The 21,072-nt window shown below is 34.4% G+C and overlaps 2 protein-coding genes across 7 annotated transcripts; one reads left to right on the top strand and one right to left on the bottom strand.

The window, feature by feature from the left end:
• Positions 1 to 201: 201 nt before the first annotated feature.
• Positions 202 to 13,593, bottom strand: LOC145730531 (transient receptor potential channel pyrexia-like). Of its 5 annotated transcripts, none has more exons than XM_081981767.1 (7): positions 13,463 to 13,593; positions 11,196 to 11,346; positions 10,304 to 10,604; positions 3,027 to 3,325; positions 2,743 to 2,974; positions 2,511 to 2,690; positions 202 to 1,942 (listed from the first exon to the last, which is right to left on the bottom strand). In XM_081981767.1, exons 2-7 carry the CDS (start codon positions 11,302 to 11,304, stop codon positions 268 to 270), a joined length of 2,796 nt encoding a protein of 931 aa, XP_081837893.1. In that variant the 5' UTR covers positions 11,305 to 11,346; positions 13,463 to 13,593; the 3' UTR covers positions 202 to 267. The 5 variants fall into 5 exon arrangements, with proteins under 5 accessions (XP_081837893.1, XP_081837892.1, XP_081837890.1 ...); XM_081981766.1 differs by lacking the exon at positions 13,463 to 13,593 and adding an exon at positions 13,278 to 13,458 and having other exon boundaries at positions 11,196 to 11,360; XM_081981764.1 differs by lacking the exon at positions 13,463 to 13,593 and adding an exon at positions 13,278 to 13,458.
• LOC145730534 (potassium channel subfamily K member 6-like) lies at positions 13,529 to 20,715 on the top strand. 2 transcript variants are annotated; one of them, XM_081981772.1, is made up of 8 exons: positions 13,529 to 13,670; positions 15,938 to 16,150; positions 18,347 to 18,517; positions 18,571 to 18,673; positions 18,726 to 18,894; positions 18,986 to 19,167; positions 19,672 to 19,889; positions 20,526 to 20,715. In XM_081981772.1, exons 1-8 carry the CDS (start codon positions 13,605 to 13,607, stop codon positions 20,694 to 20,696), a joined length of 1,293 nt encoding a protein of 430 aa, XP_081837898.1. In that variant the 5' UTR covers positions 13,529 to 13,604; the 3' UTR covers positions 20,697 to 20,715. The 2 variants fall into 2 exon arrangements, with proteins under 2 accessions (XP_081837898.1, XP_081837899.1); XM_081981773.1 differs by lacking the exon at positions 13,529 to 13,670 and adding an exon at positions 14,034 to 14,157.
• Positions 20,716 to 21,072: the final 357 nt, after the last annotated feature.

Here is a 21,072-nt window from a genome sequence, read left to right as displayed (position 1 = left end):
ATATTAATGTTTAACACAGATTGAAACATTGAATACGTCAACGATAATTCATTAGGGGAATGGTAATCAAAAGATAACAAAAGCTCATTTTCTTTACTTCTTAAAAATTGTCAAATAACGAATTTAAAGCAAAAAAATAGTAGAATCCTTCAGAAGTATGACATAAAAGAAAACAGGATCAGTAAACAAAATCATGAAAACAATATTTAAAACAGCTTTATTACTTATTTTCATAGAATATTGTACTTTGAATCAAGTCTAAACTACTCATTCATCCCCAAAATTTATTAATCGTATCATTTGCTCCATGAGTTTTTGATTAGTTTCAACCACACTTTTTAAAGTTATCATTTCAATTTGCAAATTTTTCATGTTGTTTTGCAGATCAGCCAATACACACTCTTTGCTACAGTTATTATTCCAACTACCGTTTCTCTGTTGCTCTCTATCATGGAGAGACGATCTTTGACTGTTTTGGTAGAACATTTTTTTGAAATTATTTTTATTCCTTTTTTTGTGTTTCCTAGCTACGTCATAAGCTGCATGAATAATATCGTTAGGCAAAATCCCTCTGCCGTGGTTGTGAATCTTGACATTTATAACGCAGTAGCCTTTAGTGGACACTAAAGTGCTCCACCGAAAAATATCACTTAGAATCTTTCTATGAAAATAGTCAGTAAACAAAGTACGTTCTATGCAGGAAATCAGCTCTGTAGCTTTAGTCAGTTTAGCTAGCTTTGCTGTCTTTTTGAGGCCTTGAATATCATGCACTGCAATCCCGACTAAAAGGTTAAGCAAGATTATACTAACGCATGTAACAAACGTGGCATAAATTATCTCCATAGAGCCTCGTAACATAAAAACTTCATCCTGTTTGGTTGGATTGGTAATTAGATCCAAGTTCATCTCGCCTATTGCCATCACCAAGACGGTAATGAATCCAATGTATATGTTGGAAAACACACCGGAGTTGGGAAATAAGACGCAAAAACTGATAGTAAAACCAATTAGCAAGCACGAAAACACTAGCAGGAGTTTGGCAAACTCTCTTTGAACGGAGGCATACATAGAGATGTAAGTACCAAAAAATGGAAACTGACCAAGAATGCTGAGAAGATTGGCCCAGGCAATTAAAACCCCAAAAGCACTAACGTGGTTTTGCCACAAGTAGTTTCTTCCAGTATACACGCAAGAGATAAGAAAAACTGTAACGATGGTGCTCCAGTCCAAAAAGTTTTGCAACGTAAAAAAATACTGGTATACGGAATTGTACCCAGGAATAGCGCATACCTTTCTTATAATAATAGCTATGGCAAAAATTAGCATCAGGTACCATTCAAACTCCACAATAGAAGGATGAGCCACTATGGAGGGACCAGAAAACGAGTGGTTCAAACACAACTCTCTGTCTTCTTCATAACTAGCAAAGGTGATGTTTTTGGTAAAGTTGTAGCAGTGTTTTGACAAGCCACTTAACACATAAGCAGACATTGAAATCACTAACAAAAAACAACAGATAGCTCTGAAGACAAAAAACTTCCGAATTTTCTTCCACTTCAAATGAAGAAAAGCTGTGCAGACCGGGTGCATTAGCAACTCTTTCTGACCTTCCTCCAAAAGAGTACCTAAAAACTGAATTTCCTTTGGGTGACCGTATTGAATAATCACTCCAAAATCAATATCCAGTCCAGATTCTTTGGAGGTACAGGTATCTTTGTGGCTAAACGCAATAGCGTCGTCAAGTCTTTTTCTGATGGCTTCGACACCACTAGGAGTTTTCCGGCATATCATCCCCAAAGCGGTAATACCACCTTTGCATTTGGCTGTGATGTCTGCGTTTAGTAAAATTAGGGTTTCGACACATTCTGTTAGTTCGTTATTGGCTGCCAGGTGTAAGGGTGTGAAACCGTCACAGTCTTTAGCGTTTACTTCAGCTCCATACCTAAAAATGTTAACATAACATTAGAATATGTGTCTAACTGCTAGATTAATGCAGTAGAACGGAATAAGCATAAAGTTCCAATGACATACGCGCCAATATTCTTTGGCTGGGAATGCGGCATCAGATAGATGGGTTAAGGCTTTTACCCTCCCATCGCTGTAGACCAAAGGGATAGGTCTGGAAGAGGAAGTCGCTACAAGTCCGGGAACTTTCGGGAAGTTCCCAGAGTTGCATCGGCATCCTCTGTCCTGGGAAAAGGATGCCCCCGCTGACGGAGGGGCTCTTCTTGTCCTCCATTTCTTCTTTCTTCGTCAGCTCGTTCATCTCTGGTGGTCCTGGCAAACTATAGGATGTCCAAACAGCCGGCTTTCGTCCGTCTGTTTTTGCATCCTAAAGTTTTGGGGTCTGGTGAGTGGGGGATGGTCTTCCCCCTTTTGCGTAGGCAAAGCGGGGGAAAGTGTCAGGAGATAACTGCGGAAAGATTCTACCCAGATTTTGAGAATAAATTCTCGCTACCCATAGGGAAGGTCTGGGGGAAATTGTGGTCCTCTTCTTGCCAATGACTTACCTTACTAAAGTTCTGATAGTGTTTGTGCAATTAATTCTGCTGAAGTGGGACACTACCAAGTGCAATGGTGTTCTTAACTTATTATCTGGCACATTAGGACTGGCTTTTCCTTTCCTTAGAAGCAGTTTGACGCAATCGTTACACTGGCTTTTTGAGGCTAGGTGCAAAGGTGTGTGAAGTCTGCAAATCAAGCTGTCTACAAAACAGATTAAAAAGGAATTCACTACCTCACCTATAGTCTGCTATATTAGCTAAAGCACCATGATCGAGCAAAACTTCAACACATTCCGAATGACGTTTTTGAGCAGCTAAATGCAACGGCGTCTGTTGCTTTTCCTTCGTTTGTTGATCAATGTTGGCACCTTTAGAATTCACCAAAATTCGTAAGCATTCTGTGTGCCCTAGTTCAGCTGCTAAGTGCAAGGGAGTTCGCCCTGAACTGTCTAACTGACCAATATTAGCACCTGGAACAACCACTTGGCATAAATTCAGACTACTTCCACCCAACCAAAATACCTTTATCACAGAAAAGTTTCAAACACTGTACAGCATTGGCTCTGACAGCGCAATGGAGCACCCCTTCAATGTTACAGTGCAGGTCGTTGGTGAAAGCATCAATGTTGGCACCTTTTTCTAGTAAGCTCAAAGCAATTTCAGGATTATCGCCAAAAGCAGTACAGTGAAGAGGTGAGTAACATTTGCACATTAAATTTACGTAGCAACCTTTTTGAGTGAGGAGGAAATTGGTTGATTTGGTGCAGCCACTGAAGGCTGCTAAATGGAGGGCGCTTAACCCATAATTGTGTTCGTAAAAACTGAAAATTATAAACTTAATTACAGAAGGAAAAGTTAACCTGTGTTACGACGCGAAAGTGATAGACAAAAAGTCACAGTGGCAACCCCGCGATCCCGACTGAGAAGAGAGAGACGGGACGTGTGTGTGTGTGTGCCGCAAGAACAGAAGCGATACGACTTTCGACAAAAGCAACAATCACGCGTTTACTATTTTTCACGTTCTTATTTCGTTAAATAAACCAAAGTTTGTAGTTAACAAAGATCATTTTTTTTTTGTACACATCCACGAATCATAGTGGTCCTTCGTCAGCCAGATTCCAAATTGAAGTTTGGAGAATCAAGCAAATTGCATCGAAACAGAAACAGAACCAAGAAAAGCAGCCATTTTGTACGTCGATCGCCAAACCACAATCAACAAGAAACAAAAGGTGAGCGCCTGTATCCTTTTAATCATTCCTACCGTACTTATTTTGATAATCGTTAGAAAAACGTTTACATCGTTCGCCACAGTTTACGTTATTTTTTATGGATTTACACGTTTCGACCTGAAAATAATAGCAAAGTGTACAGTAATTATCGCGAATTTACACGTCCATTCTCGTATTTTAATTACGTCACGAATCTCGATTAAGTTTAGGATTTATTCACGTTGCAAGAAAAGGGAAATTTGCAAATTTCACACCCAGGCAGTACTCGTATATACATTTGTTTCGAATATTCTCGTTTTGTTTAAAATATCTCGTCTCGAATCATCACGTGTTTTATTTTTGTGCTAAATAAGAATGCCAAAAGCAAAAAAGCAAACAATGCAGAGTTCTAATTCAACAGAGTCGGTCGACACAGACATTTTGGAATTAAGGCATGCTCGTAAAGTAATATGTCAAAGATTAAATCGATTTAATGATTATTTATCGAATGCTATTGATCGGTTTCAAACGGAAACTCGGCTTAAGAGCGTGGAAGAAGATTTTTCAGAATTCGATAAAATTCAAACCCGTTTAGAATTTTTGTCGAATGAGGAACAAATTAATAGACTTGACACGGAAACTGCTTTTTATGCGGCTATTTCATATGCAAAAAAATATATTGCAGATGCAGACAAAGTTTGCAACCTCTCGGTAAACAACTCTTCTTCCTCTCCTACCACGTCATTATCGTCACAGTCGGCGCAGGCGCACATTTCGCTGCCACAGGCGGGCGCTGTTGCCAAACTCCCAGACTTAGGGTTACCATCTTTTTACGGAAACTATGAAACATGGTTTAGTTTCAAAGACATTTTTGACTCTTTAGTGGACAATAGAACCGACTTAAGTGAAGTAAATAAGTTTTTGTACCTAAAGGTATGCTGTAAGGGAGACGCGCTAAAGTTAGTAGAGTCTTTAGATGTAACCGCCTCAAATTATTCTATTGCCATTGCGTTATTAAAAAAACGATACGAAAATAAACGAGCTATTATTAATTTTCATGTTAATAACATTCTTTTTAATTTACCAATTGTCCATAGGGATTCGCCCTTGCAATTAAGAAAATTAATAGACATGGTAAATCAGCATATCTGTGCGCTACAAAAATTATCTTTACCAGTTGAACAATGGGACACGTTGTTAATTCCACTAATTTTGCATAAGTTAGACAGTAGCAGTATTCGAGAATGGGAAAGCAAACAAACTAATGATTCACTACCAACACTAAGTGAATTTATTGAATTTTTGACAAAGAAGTGTTGTACCCTTGAAGCAATAAATCATGAATTTTCAAAATTAAACGTAAATCAAAGCAAATCACGAGATCAAGTACATACAAAACTTCCATTTAAAGGTACCAGAAACTATTCGAATAACAATTCTCACGCCAATTTAAATCAGCAATGTGCATATGGACTTACTGACAGGAGTGATAAGTCACAGTCTGTAAAATGTAATTACTGTAACGAGAATCATTTTATTTATCACTGTCCCAAGTTTTATAATTTAAACCCTTCAGAAAGGTTTAATGAAGTGAAAAAGCTTAAACTTTGCAGTAATTGCTTAAGAACAGGACATTCAAAGTATGATTGTAGATCTGGTGGATGTAGAACCTGTAATCAAAAACATAATACATTACTACATATTGACAGAGGTTTTTCGCAAAATTCAAGCAGTCAGAATAATGTCAATAGGACACAGACAGATAATTCAGGGGAAATCACGGATGGAAACACACGACAACTTCGAGAATATGTAGCTTCTTCTGAAGCTGGGCAACATGCAATGCTTGCTACTAATCCTAACGATATAAACCAAGTTTATGACAGTTCGATTCTGACAAATACCAATCAAGTTTCAAATTGGAAAATAAACGAAATTTCAGGCGAGTTGTCGTATGTTGCGTCTCACACTAATCAAGTATTATTATCAACAGCTGTCATATTGATAGCGGATAATAAAGGACATTGGCACGAGTGTAAAGCATTACTGGACTCAGGTAGTCAATCAAATCTGATTACTAAATCACTTTGTAGCAAATTAAATTTGCAACTCGAAAACATTAACTTACCACTTTCAGGTATTAGTCAAAGTCTAACTCGAATAACGCACCGTGCAAAATCTTTCATAAAGTCTCGCTTTAATCAATTTCAAGCAAACTTGTCATTTCTTGTATTGCCAGTCATTACTGAAAAACTACCACTTACTAGATTTGATGCTTCAGCAATCATTTTTCCAAAAAATATTAGATTAGCAGATAGTACTTTCAATGAACCACAGGATGTTGATTTACTTTTAGGAGCAGGAATATTTTACGATTTGTTAATGACAGGAAGAATTAAACTCGGAGACAAAATGCTAGGATTACAAGAAACTCGTTTAGGTTGGATTTTGACCGGTACTTTAAACTTTTTGGATTTTCAAAAAACAGTCTGTAATTTTTCCGCACGAACAACCAATAAAACATTACAAGAAACTTTGAGTAAATTTTGGCAGCTAGAGGAGTTACCTAACGAAACGCATCTTTCAAAAGATCAACAATACTGCGAAGACTATTTTAAAGAAACGACAACACGGCATTCGAACGGTACTTTTATTGTAAAATATCCATTTAACCAAAATCAAAATTCTCAACTTGGCAATTCAAAAACGACGGCTCTAAAACGTTTCTATTATTTAGAGAGAAAGCTTGGTCAAAACGCGGAATTGAAGACGGCTTATTTAGATTTTATGCGAGAATATGAGTCATTAGGACATATGAAGTTAAAAGGCGAACTAGATTCGATAAACATTAATGATTGTAACTCATATTTTCTACCCCATTCAGCTGTTTTGAGGAACTCTTCTACTACAAAATGTCGTGTAGTATTTGACGCCAGTGCAAAAACTAGTTCAGGTATTTCCTTTAATGACTTGATATTAGTTGGCCCGACTGTACAACCAGACTTGTTCTCGATTTTATTAAGAATGCGCTTACGTAAATATGTATTAAGTGCTGACATCAAAATGATGTATCGTTGTATTCTAATCGATGAAACTGAACATCGTTTCCAACAAATATTGTGGAGATGGAATCCGGAAGAAAAAATTAAAGTTTATAATTTACAAACTGTCACATACGGTACTTCAAGCGCACCTTTTCAAGCCACACGCTGTTTACAAGAGCTAGCATTACAAAACAGAGCTAATTATCCAAGAACATCAAATTTAATTGATCAAGCATTTTACATGGATGACTTTTTAGCGAGTTTTGATAATGAAACTGAATGTACAGAAGTGTATCAAGAACTTTCAGAAATTTTGGCTCAAGCAAACTTTAAACTACGAAAATGGTCATCGAACAATCAGTCGTTCTTAAACAACATTTTGCAGTTAAACGGAAATAAAAATGAAGACCATTTAGTTTTGTTTCGTGATAAAAAACAACTAAAAACGTTGGGCATTTTGTGGGATCCTGTCGATGATACTTTGAATTATATAGTTGACGTAAAATTTAGCTTAAATAAATTTACCAAACGAACGATTCTCTCAGCTATCTCTCAAATTTTCGACCCGCTTGGTCTTATAGGCCCTGCCACGATTAAAGCAAAGCTATTAATACAAAGTCTTTGGAAGCTAGATCTGGATTGGGATGACAATATTCCACCAGACCTGGTTGACAATTGGCTTGAATTTTCATCTCAGATTCAACACTTGAATAATGTAAAGGTACCAAGACACGTGACGTTACCGAACTCGACTATAGAGCTATACGGGTTTAGTGATAGCTCTGAGAAAGCATATGGCGCATGTATCTATATTAGTTCGACCACTCAAACCGGTGAGAAAACCATTACCCTTTTAACGGCTAAATCCAAAGTAGCTCCTGTGAAAAAACAGACACTTCCACGATTAGAACTTTTAGCAGCTCACTTATTGTCTAAACTCATGAACCAAATCAAAAATATTATTGACTTACCGATTTGTCGAACAACTTATTTCACCGATTCGACCATAGTACTAGCATGGCTAAAAATAGAACCTCAAAATTTAAAAACTTTTGTAGCTAATCGGGTTGCAAAAATAACCGAACTTAGCGACGTCACAAATTGGAGACATGTAAAGAGTAAGGAAAACCCGGCAGATATCATATCACGAGGGCTAAATCCCAAAGAGTTAGTGGATAACCACATGTGGTTTTACGGACCTGACTTTTTACAGATCGACCGTCTTGACGTTGAGCTCGAAGATAACTTAACAACCATAACTGATAATCTTCCAGAGTTAAAGTCAAACGTACAATTTACGAACAATAGATGTGCAGCTGTAAATTTAAGTACTGAGTTACCAATCAATCCAAGTTTCAACGACTATCTGTTCAACAAATTTTCTAGTTTAACAAAACTAACTAGAGTAGTTGCTTACATTCTCAGGTTTAAAAATCGATCCTTGTTGAAGAAAACCTATGAATACAACACTCTTACTGTAGACGAACTTGACAAGTCTTTATTGGTTTTGATAAAATTAGTTCAACATAGCGTGTTTAAGCAAGAGTTAGTAGATCTCAAACGCAAAGGAATGACAAGCAATACCAGCAAAATATTAAATTTAAGTCCATTTCTTGATTCAGAATGTATAATTAGAGTAGGAGGTAGACTAACAAATTCAGAATTAAAATACGAACAAAAGCACCCTATTATACTGCCATATAAGCACAGATTAACCGATTTAATAATACGAGAAGCACATTTAAAAAATTTGCACGCTGGTATTCAAAATCTTTTATCTATCATACGTCTGAAGTTCTGGCCTATTAATGGAAAAAATGCCGTAAAACGTATAATCGGATCATGTCAAGTATGTTATCGAGTCAACCCTAAACCGACAAATTTCTTAATGGGTTCTCTTCCTCGCTCAAGAGTAGTACCGAGTAGACCATTTTCCAAATGTGGGGTGGATTATGCCGGACCTATTTATGTAAAGGACGGAACTCTAAGAACAACCAAGCTAATTAAAACGTATATCTGCATATTTGTTTGTTTTGCTACTCGAGCTATGCATCTCGAGCTGGTAAAAGATTTGTCAACTTCTAGTTTTCTGAATGCATTAAAGAGATTTTATTCACGACGAGGTAAACCTCACGACATCTACTCGGACAACGGCTCGAATTTTGTAGGCGCAAACAACTATTTTTTAGAGTTGTATGACCTAATCAACAAAAAAGATCACAATGAAAGCGTGACAAAATTCTTAGCTGACAGCCAAATTCGTTGGCACTTCATACCCGCGAAATCACCCCATCTAGGTGGGCTTTGGGAAGCTGCTGTGCGGTCTTGTAAATTTCACCTTCGGCGCGTATTAGGCAATTCATCTCTAAGCTATGAGGAGATGTACACTCTGCTTGTGCAGGTTGAAGCGTGTCTAAACTCGCGTCCCTTGGTACCAATTTCTAACGATGTCAATGACTTTTTACCTTTGTCCCCCGCCCATTTCCTAATAGGCGACTCACTGTTAAGTCCACCGGAAGAAGATTTAAAGGATATGCATATTTCACGGTTATCCAGATACCAAAAATTACAACAGTTGTTTCAACATTTCTGGAACCGTTGGTCCCGAGAGTACCTTGCATTTCTCCAGGTCAGGAACAAGTGGAACACCAAAAACGACCTCAGAAGTCAGCTGCCAGTTGGAAGTTTAGTAATTCTCGTTGAGGACAACCTTCCCCCTTTAAGATGGCCTCTAGCAAGAGTGACGGAGCTACATCCCGGTTACGATAATGTCATTCGAGTGGTCTCAGTAAGGCTGCCCAATGGAACCATTACCAGACGATCCTTAAAGAAGGTGTGCATTCTCCCTATGCAGGACGAGCTGGTTCAATGCGAAGAAAACGCTCAGTAAGGAACAATCGATTTCGACAGTTCAGTGCGTGTTTTTTTTTTTGAAAAACTTTAATTTTTCAACGCGGGCGGCATGTTACGACGCGAAAGTGATAGACAAAAAGTCACAGTGGCAACCCCGCGATCCCGACTGAGAAGAGAGAGACGGGACGTGTGTGTGTGTGTGCCGCAAGAACAGAAGCGATACGACTTTCGACAAAAGCAACAATCACGCGTTTACTATTTTTCACGTTCTTATTTCGTTAAATAAACCAAAGTTTGTAGTTAACAAAGATCATTTTTTTTTTGTACACATCCACGAATCAACCTGTTCACACCATTGCTAATAATAATCACGTTACAAACACTAAAATTACATGTAAATCGTATTAGCACTAACGTCGCATCTGGGAATTAAATTTTTCTGACAAAAACTAGTTAACCAGATTTTTTTGTGCAAACAATATGATTTCCAAATAAGGCACCTTTACTGTAAACAAACGTTTTAAGTACAATTCTCAGACCACCTACTTAGCTATCAATCAAACAAACGTAAAAGGCTGCCCATGAATATTTATGATGGAATCTGAACCCAAACACGATTAACGTTGACTGTTTAATTAATGCTTGACAAAAGCAGACAAATAACGGGTTTAATCCTACTTTTGTGTTAAATTACCTAAGTTGGGCACCCAGGTCCAAAAGCACCTGGAGGAGATCAAAGCGTCGAAGAAAAGCCGCCCACAAAAACCCAATGTTAATTTCCAAATTTCCAGCATTGGAAAACAGTTTCCTCACATCCTGAGCCTGAATGTGGTGCCATTCGATTTCAGAAGGAAATTTGAAGTTTCCAGAACTGAATCTGGTCAATTCATCCAGAGAGAGTTTTACAGCGTCATAATGTAAGGGCAAGTGGTTAATGCCTGAAATGCTTTCGTAGATATCTGTGATGTTATCCGTTGATGGAGTGGAGACAAAAGCTAAAAAACAAAAAACATGTTTTGTTTAAACTACATTGCATGACAGAAAAAGAGAGACTGATTATACTCTTATAATACGTGAGTAAAATGCTCAAACCCACTTTGCAATTAAGTTTATTGTATAACGGAAACGTGTAACAATAAAACAGTGAAATAAAATTATTATTTTCGCGTCAACGTTAAGAACTTAATAGACCGGAATGTTGATCTTGAACCTATGCCAGAAAAACTCTGGCTGTGCTAATTTAATCACAATTTTTCCTGTTATTGTCTGGAGAATTTTAAACAAACTCTGGATGCTGATTTGTATTTGCGAATCGACAGGACGTCCGGGAATTGCCATAAGCAAATACAAATTTAATTAAAACGTTCGTTGGTCTATCCAGATTAATGTCAGCTTTATTAACAATCTAAATAAACTGACACTATTAACTTTATAAATGAAATTCAAACTAAATGGAAATTTGCTAGTGATTACGATTTGATGAATTGAAGACTAACAAAACAGATTTTCAATTTTAATTGTAATAGTCTAATAAAAACTATTTTTATTTTGTAGTACATAAATATTAGATGACACCTTTTACTAACCTGGATAAGAGTACTCAAATTCTTTAGAACATCTATAGTCCTTCAGGACTACATCAGAGTCTACAGTAGTCCGCCACCAGCTGGCAACTCGTGAAAGAGACCTCTTCATTGATTGACTATTATAAAATCATCACATTTCACCTTCGCATTCCTGAAAGGAATTAACTACAATTATTATTAAAATATTGTACTTTATACTGAAATTATTGCAATAATTAAAGGTAATTTTAAAAGGCTAGTGTATAATAAATAGGTAACGTTTTCCTGTTTGAAAAATTGTACCCCCAACACGAGGCTAACAAATAAATAATACATCATGTATCTTTACAATGTATTGTTAATAATTATAGTCTAAAGTAGTAAATCAAAAACGAAAAAAAACAGCATAAATTTATAACTACAGCAGTAAAAAAATGTTTGTGTTTGAAATGTATAAGGGTAAATATAAATAAATATGAGACTGAAATCATCATTACAAAAAAGTAACCAAACATGTTTGTTATTGACATGTGTAATTTGTGATACAGTTTAATATTAATGTTGAATAAAAATTGATAATGTTAATTAAAATGCTCTAACCAGTATAACTTGTCTCTTCCATTCTACTAACTCAGAAACTCAAAATTTCAGTGACAATATTAATATTCAGATATTCTGTGCCGTGGGACATTATTAATTTTTGAACTATGTATTAAAATGTTTATAATATCGGTAATTAGTAAATACCAGCACCACGAAACAAAACAATTAGTAAATACATTAAGCAATCCTCAAAAGATCAAAATTATTGACAGTATTTCGAAATAGTATCAGTATTAATAATACTGTGAATATTAATAATATGAATATGTATGTATGTATCAAAATAAATGAATATTTGGATATACTGATGAAATGCTGTCAATCATACTGAAGAAGTAAGAACCGTTTTACAATTCTTGATAAATGAAAGTTTGGGGAATCAGGGGTGAAGACAATGCTACTACCTACACCTTTTTGACTGGAAATACTATCTTAAAGCCAAAATGCAAATAAAGCGTAATCATGTAAACCAAAGAAAACAACATTGCAACCAAGTAGAATAATTGAGCAAAAAACATATAATTGACACTTATTAATATTATTTTATGTGCAAAAATCAAATGTTTAGTAAACTAAAATATCAGTTAAACGTATGTTTCTTTTTTAAAATAATAATTATACATAGTTTCCATTATGGTTTTATTCCAAATTCCATTTTTCTCCAAAGTTACTTCAATATATTCTTTACTTTTTTGTTCTAAATCTCTTCCATTAATATTATTAAGAGGTAAAAATAATCAGTAATCTCAAGTACATGATGATGTATCATAACCATATAGGGAAAGTCAGACTAATACGGTTTTTGCCCATTCATCCATCATTCATCCCATTAAAGTTTTGAAAACTGATTTTAAAAAATTCAGTTTATAACGAGAATTTTTAGAATATTTTATGGAAATAAAGAGCAATTTTTTAACAAAGAAACATCAAGTCTACTCAAAATCAATATTTTTTGTAGGATGAAACTATGACATCTGGTAAAGTTTGATCGAATTAGCTGCAATTGTTAATACATATCCAAAGTGCGGATATAATACATGCATTCTGATTCTGAGGTTTAGCTTAGTGATCCTATATCTCCGTTAGTGGGGACTCTGGGTACAATATAAAAAAAATAGTTATTTACCTAACAAATGCAGAAAGGAGTCTCCTTTCTGGAAGGAGACTGCAGTTAAAGGGCGGGAAAACGCTTTTTGTTTTAATGAGTCTACTATACATTTTTCTTCAACTTAAGGATAATTTACAGTTCGTTTATATTATTTTGACGCCTATTTATGCTTTTTATAGATTGTGGCATACTTATGGGACACCCTGTATACAAACACAGACCAAGCATTACTGTAAGGTGACTTTTGAGCAAATGATCCATTAAAACTATTCCAAACAGCGATCATTTTTAATATTGGTAATATAAAAACAAAAATAGTTAGGCAAGCAATTTCAAATTGAAAACTAGACGAAGTTCAAACAAAACTGCATTTTTACAGTTTTACAACTTACCTAAATTTCCACACATTCTTCACTAAATCACAATTTTAAAAAATTTTGGTATCATATTGTTTAGAGTAAAAATGACAAACACGATAAACCGACCGGCTTTCAATAAAAACCGCATGGGACTGGTTAAAACTAACCAGAAGAACCATTCTCTTAGAAGATCTGAGATTTAATAACGGGCTCGTTACCTGATTTTTCTGAACAAACGATTTGTACATACATGACAATACCATACGACGTAAATAGAAACGAATCGTGAATTTCAAACATTCTGAAGCATCACAATCCCAAAAAATACAAACAATGAACACGAATGATGATCGGAACTAAATGTTCAACATATACTTTTATAAACATGTACTTCATTGGATTAGAGTAACCAATCACGCCAGCAAGGTCAGTAAATTAATGTTAATAATAATTAACGACGACTATTATTTTTTTGCTTGTTAGGTCACTTATAATGTGTCAAACCAGGTAATTAGCAGGAAAAAAGAAAGTTGTTCAGGTTTCAGTTTTTTGCTAACGGTTAAATGCCTAATCAATTTTTTCAGTCAATATTAGGTAATCATTCTGGGTTTACCCACCTGTAATGTACTACATGATCAAGTAATTAAATCAGCATCTTCAATCAAGCTGTTAAAACTACTTCCGCATACCACAAAATTAAATAAAAAAAGTCTTTTGTGAAAATCGAAGAAAGATTACTATGACTAGCCAAATGGGCTTTATTCAAACTTGTTTTCCGCAAAGTTTCGCCACTATGTCTGCCGTTGTTCAGTTTCAATTTACCCTCCTAACAGCCAACGTCTAATCGATTTGTATGCAACAAACAATTTTTCCCTATCAATCCAAATACAAAACATAGTTTAACATCAATCAGGTAAGTGTTTTGTTAGTTTAGCAACAAAAGTGTGTATATAAAATCCATGTCAATTAACTAAGTTTCTGTGTATATTAATTCAAAACTAAATATTATCAACTCGCGAGTGAAGGTTAACAAAATAGAGTTTGATGAAAAACTGGCCAATCTATCTGTCACATAAACAATTTTAAAACATAAACAACAGAAATTGAGTATAAATAGTTTTAACAAAAGTGAAACTCATCGGCGTAAATCGACGCAAGTTGGGGATTTGTTTGTGAAGTTTAGGTTATGCAGTTTGGTTAATCAAGTACGAAGATTGAAATAGTTGTTTGCCGAATTGAAATGGCATTTTGATTGAAATTCAAATTGACTTGAACCTCATTTAGATTTAAAATCAGTCTGCACTCCTCTAGTGGTAACAAATGAGCATAATATGTCCCATATTTTTATTATTAAAATGAGAATTTACAAGAAAAACTTAATTAAACCAGTTAGCGGGTCTGGATGTTGGGCTAGTTTGGCTTTGTAGAGTATAAATGCTTATAAAAAATTATTATTTTGAAGAGAAACTCATTTATATGAGTTTTAAAAAATGCCTGTTACCTGCCTGGATTATGCCAATTTTAAACTAATTTGTGTTTATTTGAGAAGATGCCAAGTATATGCCTGACTTTAGGTAATTGACAAACTTTTAGTTCTTTATATCACAACAATGACGTCAAATTAAACAAACGTCTTATGGAAATTCCTCTTGTCTTGTCCAAAATTTAAGCTCAAATGTGTACGAAATACTCCGGGACTTCCTGTAACTAGTAGGTGCAAGAACATGAAAACTTCAATCCCAAATTTTGTAACCCATTGATTGGTAATAAATGATAATTGAATCTCGATTTTGAAGCAAAACGCAATTTTCCGGTTGTAAATTATCATTTTATGCGTTTAAAATGATGTCTTTAATTATTGAAACTGAAAAAAATTATTCTATGCAAATCCTTAGCCTATTTTGTTTCAATTATATCAACCTCGGTAAAGTGTGACAAATCAACTCTAAAGTAATTCAGGTAAAATCATTCTAATTTCTAAACAAGGAAAACGCGTTTATTCAAATCAAATTAAGTTAAATTAAGTAAAACGCAGGCATTCTATTTTAGTTAAATAAACTGCTATAGAAATATTTTAATGACCATCTGAATTATAAAAGTTAGCTAGATAGATATTATCCTGCACTTTCTAACACTGAATAAATCATTTCCGCATTAGAAACACGGTTTGATTGATATTTAATTAATGGAATAAATGCAACGGATGAGAGTTTAAACGAACTGCTATTAGTTTCTTGTACAAACTCTTATTTGAAAAGAAAACTTATTTCATACTTAAAAAGTTGAAACAAGCACGGTTTAAAATGGATGTTTCAAGACATTAAAGGAATTACTGATGAGGTTCGTCTGACTCGTAAGTGATGTTTGGATGAAAATGCCCGAATTTTACATTATTGAAAGTTTTATCACGCGTGTTTAAAACATTGTTTTAGTAAAAATGTTTTATTTAGAGGAAAATTGCCGTCATGCAGATTAATTAGTCTAGGCATGGCATAATACTAGGATCACGTAGAACAGATAGCCAGGCTTAGAACGGACAGTCCCTTAATTGCCTTATTACGCCCAGATCCTCTAATCTTGTATGGATTATTAAAGCATGTAAAAAAATAGTTGATGACAAAAATTTGCCTAGAAATTTGATTGTTTAAAAAAATAGAATTCCAACGTAAGTGATGCAAATGAGTTAATTATAGTTTTGGGCGGAAAGACTACAAAAAATGCAAGAACGAGAAGATCGACGCGCCACGACGCCCCTGATCGCCGTCGAGACGCGTGTCTATATCAGTTCCTCCATGGACTTTAAGACTAGAGTGCGCGATTGGTGGCGCAGCCTCCGTCTTAAGTCTTTTTGCCAAAGAGTGGGGTTGCTAGTAGCCTTAGCTGGGTATACAGTTTTAGGAGGGTTGGTAAGTGTCTTTTATCATTTTCACAACAAAACTGTTCTCCTGTAATTTTTCCTATCATTTGTTGCAAAAAAACAACAGCAAATAAAACATTGAAGCAGTTTGTTAGAAACTTTACGAAAGCTGCAACTCTTAATAGCTTTTACTAAAACTTAATGCTTAATTTTCCTCGCATGATTTTTTTTGTAAAAATAAAATAACTGGAAAACTAGACAATGATTGAACGGTGACAACTTGTGTGATTGAAGCAAACTGAACTGGAATTGAATGAGGTTGGAGATCAAATTCAATTTTTTGAACACAAGCTGGCTATAAGTAGATTTATTTGATTTTTTTTAAGGTAACCAGTCATAATTGCGTTGTTTGTATGCAAAATAACTATAGAACAGAATTAACTAGGTGGATTTGCAAACTAATTTTAAGTTCTAATTTGCATTCTAGGCAGTATATAATGATTTTAAAAATTGCCCTTCACTTTAATCGTAATGGTAATTAAAAAGGTTTCAGCAGATTTTGTTAACAGGGCAGCCCATAGTATTCAATTAAAGAACGGTACTTTCATCTCCGAATTAATTTATTCTTAGGATAATTTCTATAAAAATGACAGAATTGATCAAAAGCAGCGTCTGATTTCACAGTTTCTGTAGCAATTATCTTTGTAATAAAATTATTCCGAAAATGTACAATTTTTTTTTGAGTGTGTTTGCACTTTTTGCCAAATATTTCCCTTAAACAACCATTTAAAGCTACTACTACTTTCCATTTTTTTTGTTCAATTGATCAATATTTATTTTAGCTCATTTGTGTCTGAAGTTTTTAGATTAAACTGTATGTAACTAAATTCAACTAAACGCAAATAATTTACTTTTTTAAGATCTCTACATACATACTACACACACTGTTCCATAAATCGTTAATTTTAGCTCATAAGGTATATTCTTTGAAGTAAATAAACATTGTCTAGCAAAAACACAGTTAATCCATCATTCTGTATTACTGTATTTCTTCAAATTAGTACAGTTTTTATCGTGTTCTGAATCTGAAAAACCACATTCATCTTAACAAAAATAAAAAATTCAATTTTAAACTAAAGAAACATCTTTGGATTTTATTTACCTACTGACTACTAAAAACGAGTCAAAATCGTTTTAGTATTATAAAGGAAAAAGTAGCTTTAAACATATGTTTATATTCGCATAGGGAACCCTTCTAAACAGACAGATAGGGTAAAATTGCGAATATCCCTCCATTATACCCAGCGGAATTAAATTATTACCACTGAGGTCTATACGTATATTATTAAGTAATGCCGCATCAGTATATGCGCCTTATTTACCACAAGAGTATTATTTAATGACCTTTGAATATAGTAGAGATAAGTTTAAAGTTACGGAGTCATATCACAATTTATCTGACATATGGTAAAGTCATAAAGTTTAGGAAATGATAAGAAGCGATATGCTCAGCCGCATCATATAAGCATAATGACAAGTTAAGTTTTATTTTTATGTATCACATTTAGTTTGTCTTATAGCAGGTTTGTTACTAATTACTAGAGATTTATTATTAGTAATGAACAATGCAATTGATAATAAATTCTGACTGTTTATTTTATTTCTGCACGTGCGTTTTTTTGGTTGTTTTACGACAACTTTACACTGCCATTAAAACGTTTCAAAAATAAAACTCTTGCAATACTTTTCTACTGTTTTTTTTTACTTAAACATCTTTGCTATAAATACAAGTTTTAGAAATGTAATTTTTAATCATAGTCTATTTCGTAATGTACTAATATTGCCAACAAGCAGGAATACAAGATAAGGTAATATTTACATCTTCAGCCTTCAGACCGACCATGCATTTTTATAGTTAATAATGAAGCAATAAAGAAACAATACCAAGAACTACACAGCTTACAAAGATAACCATTTACAAGGTAGAAAACCAAAAGTAAATGTAGTTTATACTTAATGCCATGAAAAATTCCTTTAATAAGAAAAGGAGGAAATTTTGTCAAACTTATATTTCCACTTCACTCTGTGCAAAATATGATAAGTAATAAGTAAAATGAAAGAAACAAATTTGAGATAAATTATACAGTTTTGTTATTGTCAGAACTAAAGCTATTATAATTGTATGATTGAGCAACATTATCATTAAAATCAAGCTAGTGTCTAGTCTAAAGAATTTTTGTGATAGGTATTCCAAACTTTGGAATATCCTGCAGAACTTTCAAGAATCCAGAAGCACAATCACAGCTTGTACTGCAAGAGGCAAAAGCTAATTGACAGCATCGTGAACAATTCGGATTTATCTAATCTTGATGACCTTATAAACTATGAGCTGAACAATTATGAGTCCGCTTTGCAGGTAGCCGGTTTATTAATACCTCTCAGCAAAAATTCAAATTTGTTTTAATTTAGGCTTCGTTTGACGATGGAATACCCATACGTCCGAAAGAAGAAATGGCAAAATGGACCACTCTTAAGGCGGTATTCTTTTGCTCAACTGTTTTGACGACCATAGGTGAAAAGTGAATGTTATGCATCAATTTCCTTTTTAATTAAGGTATATTTAGGATACGGAAACATCGTTCCTATGACTTTAAAAGGTAAAGCCTTTTGTGTGGTATTTGCCTTAGTGGGAATACCTCTCACTATGACAGTCATAGCAGATTGGGGACGGTTGTTTGCCTCAACAGTTTCTGCTGTAGTTAAAAGGATTCCTCCTCTACCAAAGACTTTAAGGTAATAAATAAGGTAATTCATATGAGTGTATCACAGACAATTAAATCTTTATTCTAGTTATTGTAATAATTAGCGTGATTTGATTTTTTAGGAACGTTATGGTGGCTAGAAGAACGTCTTCATACGCTTTATCCGCAGTGTGCTTCCTATTCGTTTATTTGTCAGCTGGGGCAGCAATTTTTGTACTTTGGGAAGAAGACTGGAGCTTTTTTGACGGGTTCTATTTTTGTTTTATTACAATGACTACGATCGGATTTGGAGATTTGGTTCCCAGTAAGTTTATTATTGTTTTCTCAAGTTTTTAGTAGAAATAGCTGAATCGATATGTCAATATTTCACAGTCAACGGAATCAATTGAAAAAAAGACGACAAAAAAACGGCCTTACGCAGCAAAAGAGGATCTGGGGCATCGAATAAGTTTTAAAACACGTTTTCGTCCCAGTTGCTATTTCTCGCGTCCTTATGATTTATTACTTCAGGACATAAAATATGGAAACCATCCGAAACTCTTCAATATATACAATCCAATCAGAAAGTATAGCAAATCGGACAATCTCGTGAAACAAACGTGCTCACTTTGCAAAGCTTATACTCATAAACATAACTCAGACAAATATTTATCCCTCTCACCAACAGTCGTTTTCACAGAAATACGAAAATAGAGCCATAGCGTATAATAAGAAGTAACGAGATAGCGTTTGACGCTGTATATATTTCCTCTAAACAATGTATCTTTAATGTGATTCCCCGAGGGCTAATATTTCACACCAATTACAGAGCAACCGAAATACATGCTATTATGCACCCTGTACATTTTGGTGGGACTGGCTTTAACTTCGACAATAATCGAATTGGTCCGTCGCCAATATGCACAGTCATGGAGACAGTTACAAGCCCTTAGGGGGCCCTTGGCCGAGAATTTTAGGAAGTTTGCCGATAACGGCGCTTTGGACGTTATGGCGTTTCAGCATGATTTGATGAAAGTGCTAACTGTGGTAAGCAAAACACATTACGACATAAATTACCCCAAAAACTGTTTATAAATCCCCCGCAGCAAAACGAGCTGGAATGAGAAAAGAAATAAAATAATGAAACTATAGCGGCAGTAAATGTCAGCGTTTGGTTTTCATTTGATCAAACTGGGAAACGTAAATTGGCAAAATCGTAATAATTTCGCCGGTTTATGATCAGCACGCGTAACAATAACGAAATTTTAAATATTTAGACTTTTGCTAGAATAAATAAAATAATCCGTGTGGCAGTTGCTTTTGTTTATTGCGAATGTCTAACTTTACACTACACACACACAATATGTTTGCAGGTTAAAAATACTCATACACTCAAACAGAAAAATCAATAATTGTTACCACAGACATAAAAAGCAATTTAAAAATAAATCGTTACACACATACATAAAACAGACAGTTAAGTCAATTCTCCAATCCCATCTATAAATAATAATCAGTTTCAACATCTTTAATTAACTTGATCTGTTTCATCCAACATTCATCCGTTAAGTATCAAACATTTGATAACATAAACAGTTTGAGTGCTTTTATCGATGTAAACACCAATCATAAACACTAGAGATATACTGGCCTCGTTAACTAAATTTATACGTTTTCACTCAGGTATCAATGCCAAAAAGGATTGGCAGTCGCAGAGACAAAAAAGGCGTCAAAGAAAAAACGGAAAAGGAATGGGAAGAAGCGATCCAGGCCGTTATCCAGGACATAACAACAAAAACTGTCAATAAGGAGCCTCAGGTCGTGCAAATTGTTATTTATGAGAGCTCTGTCTAATAAAGATTGTATAGCAGTATTGATGCTGTTTTCATGTGAAGAAACTGAAGTTGATTAAAGTATTTTATATGGAAAGTAATTCGAAATTATGATGTTTTACAATATAAAGCAAATTAAATTTGTATAGTAGAGTAATATGAAATAAAAAACTACATTATGATTTCTCAAAGTTATAGTAGAAAAACCTTTTTAAAATACAAATATTTATAGCAGTAGTAAAAGTAATAACCGTTCTTTATTTTGATATAACTAAGAATACCTAATCAATCATATTGTAGTTAAAAAAATTCGTATTTACTAACGAAATTTTGCGACTTATTAACTTTAAACTTTGAACCAAAACGTCAAATACAATTTCGAGTAGTATCACAGAACT

Source organism: Ips typographus, linkage group LG6 (assembly GCF_016097725.1).
Source record: "Ips typographus isolate SLU linkage group LG6, UJ_Ityp_2.0, whole genome shotgun sequence".
Lineage (NCBI taxonomy): Eukaryota > Metazoa > Arthropoda > Insecta > Coleoptera > Curculionidae > Ips > Ips typographus.
The sequence above is the reverse complement of the archived record's forward strand: the minus strand, read 5'-3'. Positions and strand labels throughout refer to the sequence as shown.